Genomic DNA, 16,897 nt, shown 5'->3' with positions numbered 1-16,897 from the left:
CAAAAACGGGGCGTTCGCGTGTGCGTGTCTGCCGTTACGACTTCCGGGGTCGGAGGTCAGAGCGGTTACAACGAGATGGGCCGTTATCGCGGTAACACGGTGCGAGGTCACTTCCTCCGGCGCACTTTTAAACTCAGCAGGAGAGGAGGAAGTGAAGAAAGATGAAGGGATCAGACGGCGATCTTTAGAGTCGAATGAAAGGATGTAAGATGAAACTGATTTTAAGAGAAGAGTTGAGAGGGAGGCAGCGTGGATTGAGGGAGGGACAGGGTGAGACGAGACTGGAACTGTGAGGAAATCAGGGTGAGAAGGTGAAGACTCATCTGCCTTTAATTTCTGTTATATAGGACAATGATACCAGTATGTTTACACTCTATTATTGTGCAGTCACGAGGTAATACTATCTATAAATTTCCTTTTCTTTGACAGCATTGACAAGAAAAATGTGACATAAATAAACAAGATAGCCAAACCAAAATAGATGACATTAGTTTACAAATTAAAATGCTTTCAGGTATAATTATCACAAGACAATCTGTCATTATCACATTGCGATAAGTCTGTTTATGTTTGGTTCGGCTCTCAACCGCATAATCAACCTTTAAGTGTACAGAAACAGAGTTACATGACTGATATGTGCTGTGCTGAGCCAGAACAAGGAAATGAAAGACACGCGTATCGTTGAGAGTTAGACATGTGCGCAAGATTATAAAATGCTCAGCAACAGAGTTCATAAGACATATTTGGAAATGGTTTGAATGGTATATCCTGCAATATTGTGAAACCAATGTTTTCCATCACGAGGCCAAAGCCTGTGCTCCTTAGTCATTGGCAACTACCTTTACGCTAACAAGCCTCTTGTGTCGATGTTGAGGTACTCACCAAAACCAGCATCAAAGAACTACAGGCGATGAAGACTGACTGTGACATCAGGGCATAAAGTTGCACCTGAACACACCGGTCACAGGCAGTTAGCGCAATTTAGCTGCAATTTAGTTGGACAATTGGTCTACAGTTCCATCTGGGCCTTTCTGTGTGGAGTTTGCATGTTCTCCCTGTGTCTGCGTGGGTTCTCTCCAGGTACTCCGGCTTCCTCCCACTGTCCAAAGACATGCTTGTGTGTGCACATGAGTGTGAATGGTTGTCTGTCTCTCTGTGTTAGTCCTGCGATAGACTTGCGACCTGTCCAGGGTGTACCCCGCCTTTCGCCCAGTGACAGCTGGGATAGGCTCCAGCCGCCACATGACCTTCCAGAGGACAAGTGGTTACAGAAAATGAATGAATGAAGGAATTAGTTGGTCTACAGTTTATTAATTGTAGTTAACCATGTTGTAAAAGTATTGATGTTGATGATGAAGATGTAAAATGAGAAGGAACCTCTGTGTGACATTTGAACTTTCTCTTCTTCTGCACTGGTTTGCTAAGATGAGTAGCCAATCAGAGTGATCTCTCTTACCGACTTGTTTTGCCGCTAGTTACAAGATTTTGAGTAGTGCCAAGTTGAAAAACCCCGAGCCACAGACGTTCATCGATGACCCGACGCCAGAAAATGACCACGAGTCATTGTCAGACAGCAGTCTAGCTGTTTAGCAACCTATTTATGGAGAGGTGAACGTAAAAATGAGCACATTGACGCTGTGGGAGAAAGTTCTTAAAACCGTAATAAATCCACAAGAGAACTGCGGAAGATTTCAGGGTGACGGAAGTTGGTCAAACCTGTGATAGACGTTTCCAAAATATAGTTTAGGTGATCATTCAACCTTTTATCTACTGTATTTGGCTAACCTGGAGCAGGAGTTGAATCTGACCTCATCATGAACTTATTTACTTTGCTTGGTTCTTTTCAAAAGAACATCCTTTCTTTGTCAGCAGCTAAACCCGGTTGAAGTACAGCCTAACATGTGGAAACTAGTCGTTTGACACACTCCAGTTGTGCCTTTGAGTTCGCTGATTCAGCCTCGGCATATACCATCCGGCCTCTGAGAAACATTAGTCTGCAGTGTCGGTGCAGGTAAGGTGGAGCATTTCTGCTGCGGCCCAGAGTCTAATTAAATTTACACGTCTCATTTAACCAGCTAGATGCCTCAACAGTCTCCGATATTAGAAGCATCTCTCGAGTTTCTCAAGTAAATTGATCTTGTATTTTTTATGGTAAGGAAATTGTGTTTAATTAGTTGAAACTGAGGAAAGTGCAACTGCAAAAAAAAACTTTTAACTAGCTGAGCAAAAACTCAAAATTGTGATTAAAGATCTCTCTCTTTCTTTGTGAGTGTGTCTTTGTAGCCTGGATGTTTTCACATCCACATTTGACACCAAAAAGTGAGCTGTGTCTGCATGCGTTGATAGCTTTTTACCACATATTCAGAGCTGTGGTGTGTATTTGTGTGTGTGTGTGTTAAGATAAAAGATAATTCCTTTCATTCAGCATAACCCACATCCTCAGGCTGTTATGTCTGTGCAGCAGCATGTAACATTAAATGCCTCACCTCACCTTTTTTGTGTGCTGTGAATAAAAGCGTATTCTGTACATTTAACTTTAATACCTGCTGTGTTTGTTATGAAATGCAGTGACCTGATCTTCTCAGTTGTTTGTCTGGTGGCCTTGATCCGACTAATCAAGGCCACGAAGGGAGGAGTGTGTGTTTGAGTGTGTTTGTTCTCTTAAGCTCCCAAATGAGGCCGTTTTGCATTTAGTGGTGTTAATCTGGCTCTGTTTAGAAGCATTGTTATGTGTGGCATGCTTAGATATGATTACTCGCGACACTACCTCATTTTTATAACCTAAGTATTCTCTGCAGTTGTTTTGTTTAATGTTTCGTGAATAAATAGTAATTTTTGGGGATAAAGAGTCTGAAAGTTGAGACTTTTGTTGTCTTTTTACTCATCACCTGAACTGTGCTTTAAGTGGAAAAGAGTAAAGGCTTGTTTAAGGTACTGCGGGAAACAGACGCCGTAACCTACGTACGTAGCCTACGCCTGGCTCGCTCTGTTGAAACGCCACAAAAACACTAGTTGGTGCTGTGTCTTTTTTGCCAGTCGGGTTCATTTCTGTTTCCACTTCCTGCTTCACTTTCAGCAATGGCGACTGAAACTTTCGCCAAAATTTTGCCAAAGATAAGTCATACAAATGTGTGTATCTCCGAACCTCCTCAGTTAACCTTTCCTCGATGTGTTCCATCTTTGTTGATCCAAAACAATCAGTTTGAAAATTGCAAAGCTGGAGAAGCAGCCAGAAATACTAAAGTGGAAACACGCTACTACCAAGCGGACCAATCACAGCTCTTGCCACATGTGTTGCCGCAACGCATAGTTACATTTCGGGGGAGGTCCACATCAGTTACGGCACTAGGGTCTGCGTATATTCTGCGCTGTCACCATAGCTACGGTGTCAAATTGGTGCAGGAGCCTAAACCACCTATAAGTTGGTACGCCAGAAGGTAAAACAGAGAAATTGTTTGCACTGTCACCAGCCTTGGATTTAGCTGTCTTGAATGAAGTATAGCGGGAGCCAAAAGGTAATTAGCTTAGCTAAGCTTAGCTTAGCATAAAGTCTGAAAGCAAGGGAAACTAGCTAGCCTTACAGAACCTCTAAAGCTTTACCTCATTTATTTAATAAACACATTACAACAAACTGTCGGCCTCTGGTTTCAGAAGGAGCTAAGCTAGTTGTTTTCAGATTTTTGCTCTAAACAAGCTAATCACCTACTCTGTACTAAATGTGCAAACGTGATAATGATTTAAATTTTCTCATATAACGCCCATGAAAGAAGCAAATAGACATGTCAAACACTGAGAAACACTGATTAAAATTAATGATGCCGCAGATAATAATTACAGCTACAGGATCTTGGCAGAACTTTGTAGTTGGACTGGGGCGTTAAAGTGTCAGTCTGGAAGATTTTCATTTGTCTGTTGAGCAAATGCAATACATACATGCAATTACCACTTATTGCCACAGGGGGAGCCAAATAGAACAAACCGGAGATCTTGAGATTACCACTCAAATTCAATTAGAGACAATTTTCTGTCGCTGTTGATCAGGTCAGTTAAAAACAGTCCACTCGATCTTCAGTAGCTTCAGGTCAAATAACTCACTGCAACAAACAGCTCAACCACATTTACTTGGACTGGGTAAATGTGTGATATTTTTGCAGCCCAATTCCATAGAATTTCTGTTATGAAACCACATTGTAAAAATAAACAACTTGAGAGAGGAAAGAGCAAAATCTTCCCACGAACATGCAATTACCGCAGGGCAAATACCAATTATGTGATTGTAGCCAAAAGCCAAACTGTGTGTGACATGCGAGCAGCAGGCCACCAAAACAATAACACCATAACGGGAGAGATTAATTAATTATAAGTGTCAGACTGTGGTAAACAGAAAGCTGCTGTCAAATGTTTAAATGAATTGCTGTATCAACAAAGTATGTCTTTCATTAAATCAGGGTGTTGGCGAGACAAAAGTGTTGGCTTGGTTTATTAAAGGTTTGTGTTTATGGGAGTTTAATTTGAGTCTCAGTTTAGTTAATGGCCACTGAGAATAGGTTTAGATTATAGGTGGTTCTTTGGCTATGTCGCCTCTGAAGTGTCCGTCATGCCGCACTACTGAGTGGCCTATGTTCAGCTCTTTGCTCCCCTCCTGCATGGTTTCCTCTCAGCCCTGCAGAGCAGCAGAGAATTATCTGTTTGCCTGCTTGGCACACGTGCTCAGGTTGGCTCACTTGTCGAGACGGGCTCAGGTATGTCGGGGCCGCTACAAGGAATTCAGAGAAAAAAAGTGAGACGAAGTAGGAGGGTGTGACACTGAGAAGAAAGCGAGAGCCAGATGCTTTTGATGGGAAAGGGAAATGAATGGCTCAGCGCTGTCGACTTGATGTGGTTTCCATGGCTACCGGGGTAAGCTGTGATACGTCTGCAGGCGAAACCAAAAACAAGTTTTGAATTAAATGGTCACGCTAATGATTAAGTGCAAAATTCCCCTGCAAGCAGAATGAGGTTCTGCGTTTTCTCCTAATGCGGCCCTTAGCTCCAGGAGGGCTGTGGGAAACTGTGATCTCTGCTTGGCGTAATATCCAGCATTAAACAAATTATCCCCATAAATGTAACATCAGACGCTTCCACATGATCGATACTAAAGAATTTACCTCATCACGATTCATGCTGGTGTTAACAAGGTAAAAAATATGTGTGTGTGTGTGTGAGAGAGAGAGAGATGCTGGTAAAATTTAAGAGAAAGTGAATGAGTAGCAATACCAAAAATAGAGGGCTGTGATTGAACAAAGTGGCACTTTGAGTTGATTGGGATGAAGATTGCAATGATGTGACGCAGGATTTTATGCACGAAGAAGGTGACCTTTCCTGCATAAACACAACTAATGGTTGATTGTTAAATGACTGCACAAGAGTTTGTTTTTTTATTCATTTCTGCAGTCAATGTTTTTGGTCCAGTAATGTGCAATAATAAAATTCTAAGATCAAAGAACCACTGGCTAAAATTGCATTTGTACTTAAATGCCATTTAATTGCTGTTTGCTGTTGTTCAGTTTTACAGTTTCCTGGTTCCCAGGAACAAGTGTGGCAAATTTACTTGCTGTTCATCTCAGTCTTAGTGAAAGAAAAATGCGACTTAAAGATGCAAGTATTATGTAGACAACAACACCTATAATCTTGTAAAGGCCCAGACACACCAAACCAGCAACAAAGAACTGCAAGCAACGAAGGCCGACTGTGACGTTGCCTCACATCACTTGTGTCTGCGCCAAATAGTTGCACTTGGAAAACACCGTATGAGAAATAACTCTCCATACCAGCAGGTGGCAGTATTCTGTATTTGTCATTTAAAAAGAAAAGTGGAAACCCAAAGAGCTACTGTCAGCTGGGAGGCTAGGAAGAGCTACAAACTGACTGCCGCCAATTCAAAACCAGTCACAAAAACCAGAGTCACAGTCGCTCACACAACAATGGCCAATGACTGACTGTCAGCTTGATGTGTCAAGGTCTTAATCTGAGTGAGTGTTTCTACTTCAGTATTATGAGCGAGTTTAAACGCCTGAATTGGTAAAAATACAGACCTTTATTTGGCTAATAAACGTTGTATTTGGATCAAATTGTAGAAGTCGTGCCCACGCGCTGGTCTTCGATTGACCCTGATGAAGGCCACGAACCGAAACGCGTCAGTTGTTCCATAAACTCCATTAAAGTTGTTCCATATACTGCAAGTGTGGCTAGAGTCAAATTAACCTCAGTCAAAGGTTAGACACCGTCTCTCCTAAAGCTGCACACTATTCAGTTTTCAGCATTGCTTACAGAGCTGCAGGATAGTTTCTGCTGACCAGGTTTCCTTGTTGGAGGACTACATGGCTGTCAAGTTCTGTGTGTTTTTGTGACCACAACTCTGCCCAAACTTGACAAACTGCTTGATCAATCTTCAAGAGATGCAAAGGACAACTCAATTCTTCTTATTGTCCATTTATTTTCTTAACGACAGGTTGAGTTTTCAGTTTTCAGTTGAATAAATGATGGATTTGAAGATAATAAAACAAAATAGAATAGGTTGATAACCTTCAAGAAACAGAAAAACATTCATTTAGTTTCAAATAAATAACAGTAAATGTTTTCTTTCAAAGTTATCCTTAAACAAACTTTACACTACTCTTAAACAAAAGTAATTTAAGTTAACTTAGGGTCTCAAACAGTTACATAAGGTCGTCATCACTTAATTAAATTCACCAATATTCATAGCATAGCATAACAAACTGTAATGTCCTTAATAATAATAATAATAATAATTCACTCCAGAAGCATGACTTCATTACACCAATCAATCAACCAAAGTTGTTCATTCCATACCAGTTGCGTCTTCTGGATTGATCAGGAGTTGTGGTCTTTTCTTCAGGTAAGTGAGGAGTTTACCAACAATCAAATGTGGTCTTGACTTCCAAGAGCTAGTGAGGAGGTTAGCAGCATCCAAACATTTCATGCCATGCTTTTCCAGTGGGTGCGCAGGCAAATATGGTCCCTATAAGACTTCCTGTTGAGCACCTGTTGAGTTCCTGTGTGTGGTTGCCCTCTACAGGTTTGGAGTGCAGATTCCCCTCTGCTCTTGAGATGACTTGTGTTCTGACATGACACCTCCCACTTGACCTCCTGGTTATTCAACCCAAGGAGGTCACACCAGTTGCATAATGTACTGGTTTCAGTCGTCTCATCTTCAATTTTGTTGTTGCTCTTCAATTGGAAGTAGGACAACTATCCGTCTGACATCTCTGTGAAGAATTGTAGCAGGTATTTTGGATGATGGTTTTTTCATCTTTTGAGTGAGTTTGACAGTGGAGACTGGGTAGCTGGGAAAGGTCCTGACATGTACATCCCTTACAATTCCTTTCTTGTCAGTGTTGACATCAACAACTCTTCCAAGTCTGAACTGACCTCTCAGGGTGTTCTGGTCAACTAGCCAGACAACATCTCCAATAGCCACATTCCTGTGTGCTGTGTGCCACTTGGTCCTGACAAACAGGTTTGGTCCTGCTAACTGGCTCCATTTCCTCCAAAACCGGTCAACTTCTGTTTGGATGGCTCTCAGTCTTTTGTAAGAGTAACCTTCAAAGTCAAAGATTCCTGGATCTCCACTGGGTCCAGCTCTTCCAAGCAGAAGTGAATTTGGGCTGATGTATTCCACACAGTCCTCCCGACTCTGAGTCCTGGCATCAATAGGTCTTTCATTGGCGAGGTTGGAAGCCATGTAAAGGAAGGTTTGAAACTCACTCCATGTGAAGACTCCATTCCCTCCCAGATTGTGCAAAGCTCGTTTCACAGTGCGGACAGCTGCTTCAGCGGCTCCATTCCTGTGAGGTGAGTCTGCTGGATGGATTTTCCAGCTCCATTCTGTGCCATGTTTGGAGGCTTCATTTTCAAGGTTTGACCTTTCCAGTTGGTCCAGAAATGTGTAGAGCTCTTTGAGGGCAGGTCTGGCTCCAACAAAGTTCTTTCCAGGATCGGACCACAGTTTCCTCGGATGTCCTCTCAGCGCTGTGAATCGTTGGTAGGCCAACAGGAAGCCTTCAGCTGACTGATCACTCACGAGGTCTGTGTGTATAGCTCTGGATGCCATGCAGCAGAAGACAATTCCCCACACTTTGAGCTTTACCTTCTTCCTCACTTCATCCTTCACTTCGTAAGGTCCAAATAAGTCCACTGTTGTGTACTCGAATGGATTGGCTGGTGTTATTCTCTCAGGTGGAAGGTCACTCATGATCTGCTGGCATCTCCTGGCCTTGGCTTTTCTGCATGTTATGCAGTCATTAACAACCTTTTGAGCCAGTTTCCGGCCTCTTACTACCCAGGCTTTCCTTCTCATTCGGAGGAGTGTACCTGCAATTTCCTCATGGTTTGCATTGTGAGCTTCCTGGGCTAGAAGATTAGATATCCAGGATGTGCAAGGTAAGATTGGTACTGCAGTTTTTTCTTCATTGAAGATTTGGAACCTTCCTCCACAGAGTAAAAGACCGGTGTTCTCATCTCTGTACACAGCAAGTCTGTTGAGTGTGGTGCCTGGAAAGATTATCTCCTCTTGAGCCGCAAGGAAGATATCCCTGAGCGCATCTTTACACTCACTTACAGTGAGTGCAGCTTCTTTGGCTCTGGATTTGATCTTTTGGGCTGAAGGAATTCCCTCCTCCTTTGGCTTACTTGTGGCTGAGGTCTTGACCAGTACTTTTCTCCACTTCGTGGCAGCTCTCCACACCCATGCAATAACTCTGGTCAGCTTGGTTAAACTGCTGAACTTGCTGATGTCAATAATGTTTTTCACTGCAGAACCAGCAGGTGGTCTCTGGACTCGGATTTGGCGTTCTTCTCCATTTGGAATGCTTTGCAGGTCCTTGCTTTGGTCAGCTTTGCCTGGAGCAGTGGTTGGAAGCATTTTCACCTGCGCTCGGGTTAGTGCTGCTGTGAAACCTTTCCTTTGGAGCTTGTTTATGCCTTCTTTAGCATGTGCAGCAATGTCTTTGGCTGACTTTATGGGCCATTCACCAACGGGTCGTTTCAGAAACTCTGGTCCATTTTGCCACACAGAGTTCTCTTTGAGTTCTTCTGGAGTTGCTCCTCTCGTTACAAGGTCAGCGATGTTTTGTTCACCTGAAATCCATCTCCAGTCTTCAACAGATGTGGATTTCTGGATCTCTCCAACCCTGTTTGCAAAAAATGTTTGGAACCCATAGCTGTCTCTTTGGATTGCTCCTAGCACGGTTTGACTGTCCAGCAGATGGAACCAACGTTCAACTTGCATTCGACTGTGTTTTTCGATGTATTTTCTGAGTCTTGCAGCAAAGACAGCACCACAGACCTCAGCCTTTACTGGTTCTCCCTTTTGGTCCAGTGGTGTGAGCTTTGCTTTGGACTCAACAAGCCGGACCAGGATGCCCTGTTCAGTCTCCCACCTGAAGTATGCGACAGCTCCGTAGCTCTGGTCACTCCCATCAGAGAATGTTATTCCCCAGGGACCTCCAATCTTTTTGACTGGTGTGAGGCTTCTGTGGAAGGTTACTTGGCTGAGACGTGTGTATTCCTCAAACAGGTGGACGGCTTCTTCTCTCAGTCTTTCAGACAGAGGTCTGTCCCATGTGTCCTGTGCCAGAGATTTTCCTCCAGTTTCTTGAAAAGCTTTTCTGACCAGGATGGCACCCTTTTGTTTGGCAGGTGTTGCGAGGCCTATTGGGTCATATAAGCTAGCTACTTGGCTAAGCAGTTGTCTTCTAGTTAGCGGGTTTGGAGTTTTTTCCCTCACCTCTTTTTCAAGGAGATTTTGGCTGACTCTCATCTTCTTTTTCCTCTTCGAAAAGTTAATCGAGGTCATGAGGTACAGTTTGTCTGATTCAACCAGGTAGCCCACTCCAAGGGCTTTGTTGTCTCCATCTCTCATCTGGTTGGGAAGAATGAAGACTCGATTTGAAGATGCTGGATGTTCTGCTGCATACTCCTGCCTCCCACTTTGGCCTGACCGGACCCACGGCTTGAGGAAGAATCCACCTGCCTTTAGGATTTCTTCAACTGTTTTGGTGGTTTTGTCTAGTTTTTCCAGGTCATTGTGGGATGTTAGGATGTCATCTACATAGGAATCCTCTTCAAGGATCCTACGCTCCTCCTCCAGGTGAGTGAAAATGGGCAGCTTTGCTGTCTCTCTCATGGCCAGTTGTGCGATACACCCTGCTGGTCGATCGCCAATGTTGACTCTGGTGATGGCATATTCCTCAATTTCTTCATCCTCGCTGTCTCTCCAGAGAAATCTGTGGAGGTGCATCTCCAGGTCTTCAAGCCACACAGAATTATACATCTTCTTGATGTCACCAAGAGCAGCATGGACTCCTCTTCTGAATCTTAGCAGCACAGCTCGGATGGGATTAAGGACATCAGGCCCTTTCAGAAGGAGGTCATTCATGCTGAGCCCTTTAAATTTCTGACTGCTGTTCCATACCAGTCGCACAGGTGTTGTAATGGAGTGAGGGTTTGGTGCCACCAAGTGGCTGACGTACCATACTGGTCCTTTCCAGTTGGCGATGGTCTCCTTGGTGAGTTTCTTGGCTGCTCCCCTCTCCACCATCTCATGGACTTGAGTTGTGTATGCCGCACGCCACTCTGGTTCTCTCTTGAGCTGTCTCTCTGTCCTTAGAAAGGTGGCTTCCACTGCATTCCTGTTGTTGAGCAGGGAACTTGGGTCTTCAATCCAGGGATACTTTGTGTCCCAGTGAGGCTCCTGACTGTGAACATCCGCTTTCACATAGGTGAGGCCTTGTCTGATAATTTCCAGCTCTCTTTCCTCACTCAAAGTCATGTCTTTGCCTCCTGGTTGACAGTTTCCGCACCGGCATCCACCACACAGGGGTTCGCAGGCTGCTCCAATGCTGTCCCATTTCCACCAGTTTAAGAACTCTCTGCCAGCAACTGTGCTTTTGGTTTCAGCTTTGAACTCTTGCTCTTCAGCAATTTCTTGATACTTCACTGCTGCGGTTCTCATCGATCGTGCAAAGTGAGTGTCAGAATTATGCAGTGCCATATCCACTATTTCACACAGGTCTGTATGTGCTCCGCCAACAGTCTTTCCTAATGGGCCGTCCCAAAGAACAAGGTCTCCTACTACCTTTACTCTTTGTGGAGCAAGTCTTCCTTCACGGTGGCTGATGAGAAGCTCAACATGCTTTGGTCTCTGAAGGTCTTCCAGGTTGGTGTCAGGGAAAAACTTCTGGAGCTGTTGTGGTTTGATTATTCTGTGCACTCTTGCAATCTCATCCAAGCCGTAGCAGATGAGCTCATGGGCTTTCTCTGTCCCTTCAGGTGTCTTGACTCTCACTTTGAGTAAATATCTGTTGGTCTTTACCTTTATAGCCATGCCTCCGACTCCATGGACAACAAGCGTGATCTTTTCACTCCGTAGCTTCAGTCTTCTGGCCGCTCTGTGAGTGATGTAATTGGTATCCGACGCCAAGTCAATGAGGGTTCCAATTTTCTGTCCTGCATTGGCGGTTACTTCCAGAAGCATAAGAATAACTGGTAACTCACATGTATTTGAGTCCATCACTCCAGGTAGGTTCTTTTCAGTGCAGTGTGTTTTTTCAGCCATGTTGGTGAAAGCCTTCCTGAATTTTTCTGCCATGACTGGGGTGAGTTCAGATATTAATTTCTCCTGCTCTTCTGTGAATGCTTGCCTTCTGGTGCTGGGTTTTCCCACTTCTTTGTCTTTGAATCCTCCCTTCAAGCAAAGAAAGAAATGATGGTCTGAGGATTTTCCTCTCTTGCAGTCTCTGTTCCTGCACAGGTATTTGTCCACGCATTCCTCCCCCTCTGCATGACACATGAGGCATCTTCTACATGCTCCCAGCTTTTCAACAGCAATTAGCTTCTCGCTAGGCTTTAGTTCTTTGAACCTCTTGCAAAAGAAGATCTTCTCACTGTGTCTTTCGTCACCACAGACAACGCATTCTGCTTTCCTTGTGGACTTTGTGGAAGCATACTTCTTCTCCAGGTAAGTAGGCTTCTTTTCAGATTTTTCACTTACACCTAGTTGGTCTAGTCTCTCTAGAATATCCTCCTGAGTCTTTAAGAATGTGAGTAGGCTGTCGAAGTGGTTGTCCGGTGTGACTCTGTTTCTTGGATTGACCATGAATGTGAGCCAATCTCTTTTCACATTGTCTGGCAGTTTGCTCTCTATGGATCTGATCACCAGGGGATTTTTGATGGCTCCAGTGCTTTCAAGCTCGATGAGGTCATTCAAGGCCTTTTCCACAGCCTGAATTAGGTCAATCACCTTCCTTGGCTGGTGTGACTTTACAGGGGGGATCCTCTCCAGGTCCTCAATTATTTCCAAGGTGATTGCTGGCTTATTTCCATACCTATTTTGAAGCACTCGAAATATGTCTTCAGCACTGTTGTATGTTGATAGGCGTAGGTCTCTGCATATTCTCTCGTCCACACTGTCAAGGAGTTGGAACTTTTTCACTTCCACCGAGCCGGTTGGCTCTCCCTGTCTTTGCAGGCTTTCCCAGTCTCTTCTCCATCTGTAGAAGTTCCTCTTGAACCCAGCGAATTTAGGTAGACTGGTTGGCTTTAATCTCATCACTGGTTGTTGAACTGCCATAGGTTGAGGTTCTCTCCTTTCCTCTTCTGTGACTCTTTGTGCAGTGAGGAATTCTGCCCTTCTGGCTTCAAGGTTGCTACCAAATGCTCTCAGGTCTTTTACCCTGTCCTCCAGGTATGCTGTCTGATCAGGTGGGATCCATCTTTCCCAGTCTTTCAGGCTTGCACTTGCATCATGGATCAGCCTCCTCACTCCTTCCATCTGCAGTTCATAGCCATCCCTATTGATAGCAGTGATGGGGCATGCATGAGCTCTTTCACAGGCTACTGCTGCTTCTTGGATTGCAGAGCTTACCTCCTCGTCACCATACCTTTGCCAGAGGTTAGATTGGACCGCTTTCCGGACTTCATCCAGTCTCGCGACACACTCATCCATTGTCTTTTCAAGCTCATCCTCCTGGTCCTTGCCAAGCTTGACTTCTTTGTCCTCATCAGTTCCAGCTTCATTATCCGCCAGTAGGCCAGCCCTGTACTCCTCATTTGCATCACTGACATGCCTTGCCAGGGAACTGAGCTTGCTGAACTCCTCTTGTAGCTCATGCTTGATCATGCTCTTTGCAGCTCTGCCCAGGTAGTTTGCTTGCTTGGTGAAGGCAGTTTTAGCTAAGGTCCTCTCTTGCTTCAGTTGCTTGACTGTCTTCCCGGGAGTCTCCTTCGCCATGTTGAAGAATTTCCAGTTATTTCTTCTTTCCTTTGCGTCAACAGCTTGACTTCAGGCCTTTGATCCTCGTCTTCCTGCCACGCGTGGTTATCAACTGTCAAGTTCTGTGTGTTTTTGTGACCACAACTCTGCCCAAACTTGACAAACTGCTTGATCAATCTTCAAGAGATGCAAAGGACAACTCAATTCTTCTTATTGTCCATTTATTTTCTTAACGACAGGTTGAGTTTTCAGTTTTCAGTTGAATAAATGATGGATTTGAAGATAATAAAACAAAATAGAATAGGTTGATAACCTTCAAGAAACAGAAAAACATTCATTTAGTTTCAAATAAATAACAGTAAATGTTTTCTTTCAAAGTTATCCTTAAACAAACTTTACACTACTCTTAAACAAAAGTAATTTAAGTTAACTTAGGGTCTCAAACAGTTACATAAGGTCGTCATCACTTAATTAAATTCACCAATATTCATAGCATAGCATAACAAACTGTAATGTCCTTAATAATAATAATAATAATAATTCACTCCAGAAGCATGACTTCATTACACCAATCAATCAACCAAAGTTGTTCATTCCATACCAGTTGCGTCTTCTGGATTGATCAGGAGTTGTGGTCTTTTCTTCAGGTAAGTGAGGAGTTTACCAACAATCAAATGTGGTCTTGACTTCCAAGAGCTAGTGAGGAGGTTAGCAGCATCCAAACATTTCATGCCATGCTTTTCCAGTGGGTGCGCAGGCAAATATGGTCCCTATAAGACTTCCTGTTGAGCACCTGTTGAGTTCCTGTGTGTGGTTGCCCTCTACAGGTTTGGAGTGCAGATTCCCCTCTGCTCTTGAGATGACTTGTGTTCTGACATGACAATGGCAGTAGAATCCATTCTACAAGAGCGGTATTCTGTTTAGTCCGTCTTTGACTGTTATTTTTGGCAACAACTTTGGATTATTCATACATGTACGGGAAATGGGCATCAGAGCAAAGAGCTTGGAGGTGGCATGTTTTAACAAGGTCGTGTTGAGTTGAGCTGTGTTTGTGCTCTTTTTATGATCACCAGTTTTAGGGTTAGGGTTAGGGTTAGGGTTAGCCCCCAAGGGCTAACGGTCAGTGGGATAAGATCCAGAGATGCTCCACAAAGACTGTCACCTTTGTTCAAGGTGATAGGATCCTGAGTAGTGTTGCTTTCGTCAACGAAAACTATGACTAAATATTGTCGTCAACGAACCTTTATCACGTGACTAAAACGAGACGAGACGTAACGTAAACGCTGGTCATGCGACGATGACTATAATTAAATGTATAATGCAATATTGTTGACGAATAAAAACGAGACTAAATGTGGTTTACAAAATAAAAACTATGCTAAAATGTCTCTCCATTTTCGTTGACCAAAACGAGACGAGACGAAATGTTACAACGTCATTTTGTCTTGTTTAGTCGCGTTATTATTATTATTTTGTAGTTTTTCTGTTTCCTGTGTCCAGAGAGCCCGTTTCTCTCGCAGGCGACGTCACTTCCTCAAGCTCCACTCGCGGCATTATTTAGAAGATGCAGCTGCTCCAGTGAGTCTGCGACTTTGCGTGAGTACTGAGTAGCGAGAGAACTGTGAGTAGGCTACTGAGTAGCGTGACAGAGAAAGGGAACGATGGCGGGCCAGCCGGGGGTCTTTGGTAGAAGAAGAAGAGAAGACATTTGGAAAAACTTTAAATACACCGAAGTGGAAAATAAAACCGAATGTCTTGTGGTGAAAGATAGGGAGAAGTGCGGCAAATAGTAAATAAATAGTAAAATAAATATGTTGTAAATTCAAATCAGCGTCTTCCGTGTCTGGAATGGATGTATTCTTGAGTCTATAAGGTAACAATAATATAATAAGAACCTTGTTTGAAATAGGTTTGGCTAAAAGAAAATTTTGGTTTTGTCTATACTACAAGGTAGGCTACTTATACTGTATTGACTGGGTTAAATAGAATTGCATTACTAAAAAGAGACTAAAATACAATTTTCATTGACTAAAACTAGACTAAATGTCATCAGTTTTCGTTGACTAAGACTAGACGAAAATGTCATCAGTTTTCGTCGACTAAAACTAGACGAAAATAGTCATGGATAATTCTGACTAAAATAAGACTAAAATGCTCAGACTTTTAGTTGACTGAAACTTGACTAGACTAAAAAGAGTATGAACATGACTAAAACTAATAAAAACTAAAATGACAGCTTGACACAAAGACTAGACTAAAACTAAAATTAAAACAGGCCGCCAAAAACAACACTAATCCTGAGAGGCGTCTTTGTATGATTAGATTAGTAATGATTAAGGTTTAAGGTGTCAGTAAGGAACAAAGGAATTACTTGTCTGACTGTATCTGATAACTCCTCCACTCATCACTTTTTGACACGATAATTGAGGAAGTTACATTTACTTTGTCTGCTCAAACCGACATCACAACAAGCAGCAATTGTGTAAAGTTTACAGAAGTGAATAGGTCAGGTATTCATTGGTTTTACTTCCACAAGAAGCTGTGTGTGTCTCATAATCAGTCATGTGTGACAAAACCAACTCCCTCGAGGAGTGTCTGTCTCAAAACGAGCTGTACGTTTGATCTATTGTATCTCACCGGGCAAACTTGTCATCGTGACTTTAAAAGTGGCAATTAAGAGCAGCTTTGAATATGTTTGTCTCACGCGCCACTTCCTACAAAGTAGTTAAATTCAAGCGAAGCCCAGACTTTATTTTAAAAGGTTAGGTGTCTTGTGAAGTGAGGAAAGTAGACCATACAGTCCCACTTAATTACACCACTAGAATTTTGAATATTTCTGCATAAAAATGACTGAAAACATCAGCGGATTGAAAGTAGACAAGAGAACCCAACCACGAATGAAAGAAATGAATCCTTTGTTCATATCTGTGAGTTGAAAAATTATGTGGAGCCTTGATTTCAGTATCTGATATGACCCCCTTGTGCAGCAATAACAGCAACTAAACGTTTTCGGTAACTGCTGATCAGTCGTCGACAGCGGCTTGGAGGAATTTTAGCCCATTCCTCAGTTCAAAACCTGTTTCCAAGATGTTGGTGGGTTTCCTCACATAAACTGCTGCTCATAAAGCACTCCTTTGTAAATCCAAAGGAGTGACAAACTATTCTAGATATCCAATTTACACTTTTTTTTTCTGCTGATAGTCACAACTCCCCTGAGAATTGCACTTTTCTCCTCTGAAAAAGGCCTCAGGCGCCAGAGAGTGGATTATTTCAATGAGGATCCCAATAAGTGTAGTGCCAACCTGTGTGTGTGTGTGTGTGTGTGTATTAGCCCCTCAAGAAGCGGACTTTATTAAATATATGCTGATGCTCGAGGGCAAAAACTGTGTGCGCAATCAAATCACCTATAGAAGCTGATTTTATTTGACCCGAATCTCCCCTCTGTGGAGCAAATCTCTCCTTCCCTCTCCTCCCCTCTCAGTTAAGAGCAGTGTTTTCCTTCGAGGCTTAGCCTAAAAGGAGTCTCTACCATTTTGATAATCTCACTCTCCCTTTACGTGCAGATGAATGCCCAAAGCTTCTCCTGTCACGAAACCCTTGAGAAAGGCACTTAATCCCAGATAA

At 43.1% G+C, this 16,897-nt stretch overlaps 2 protein-coding genes across 2 annotated transcripts in view; one reads left to right on the top strand and one right to left on the bottom strand.

Moving 5' to 3' along the window:
* The window catches only part of LOC311490283 (glypican-1-like), a 49,916-nt gene that overhangs the window by 15,799 nt on the left and 17,220 nt on the right, over window positions 1–16,897 (top strand). The gene's annotated exons all lie outside the window — the stretch shown is intronic.
* LOC311491092 (uncharacterized protein) lies at window positions 7,214–13,902 on the bottom strand (the record flags this gene model as incomplete). Its single annotated transcript, XM_084548961.1, has 2 exons — window positions 13,875–13,902; window positions 7,214–13,586 (listed from the first exon to the last, which is right to left on the bottom strand). Exon 2 carries the CDS (start codon window positions 13,289–13,291, stop codon window positions 7,214–7,216), a length of 6,078 nt encoding a protein of 2,025 aa, XP_084405087.1. The 5' UTR covers window positions 13,292–13,586; window positions 13,875–13,902.

This window comes from Chelon labrosus (genome assembly GCF_963514085.1).
Source record: "Chelon labrosus genome assembly, chromosome: 7".
NCBI lineage: Eukaryota > Metazoa > Chordata > Actinopteri > Mugiliformes > Mugilidae > Chelon > Chelon labrosus.
The sequence above is the reverse complement of the archived record's forward strand: the minus strand, read 5'-3'. Positions and strand labels throughout refer to the sequence as shown.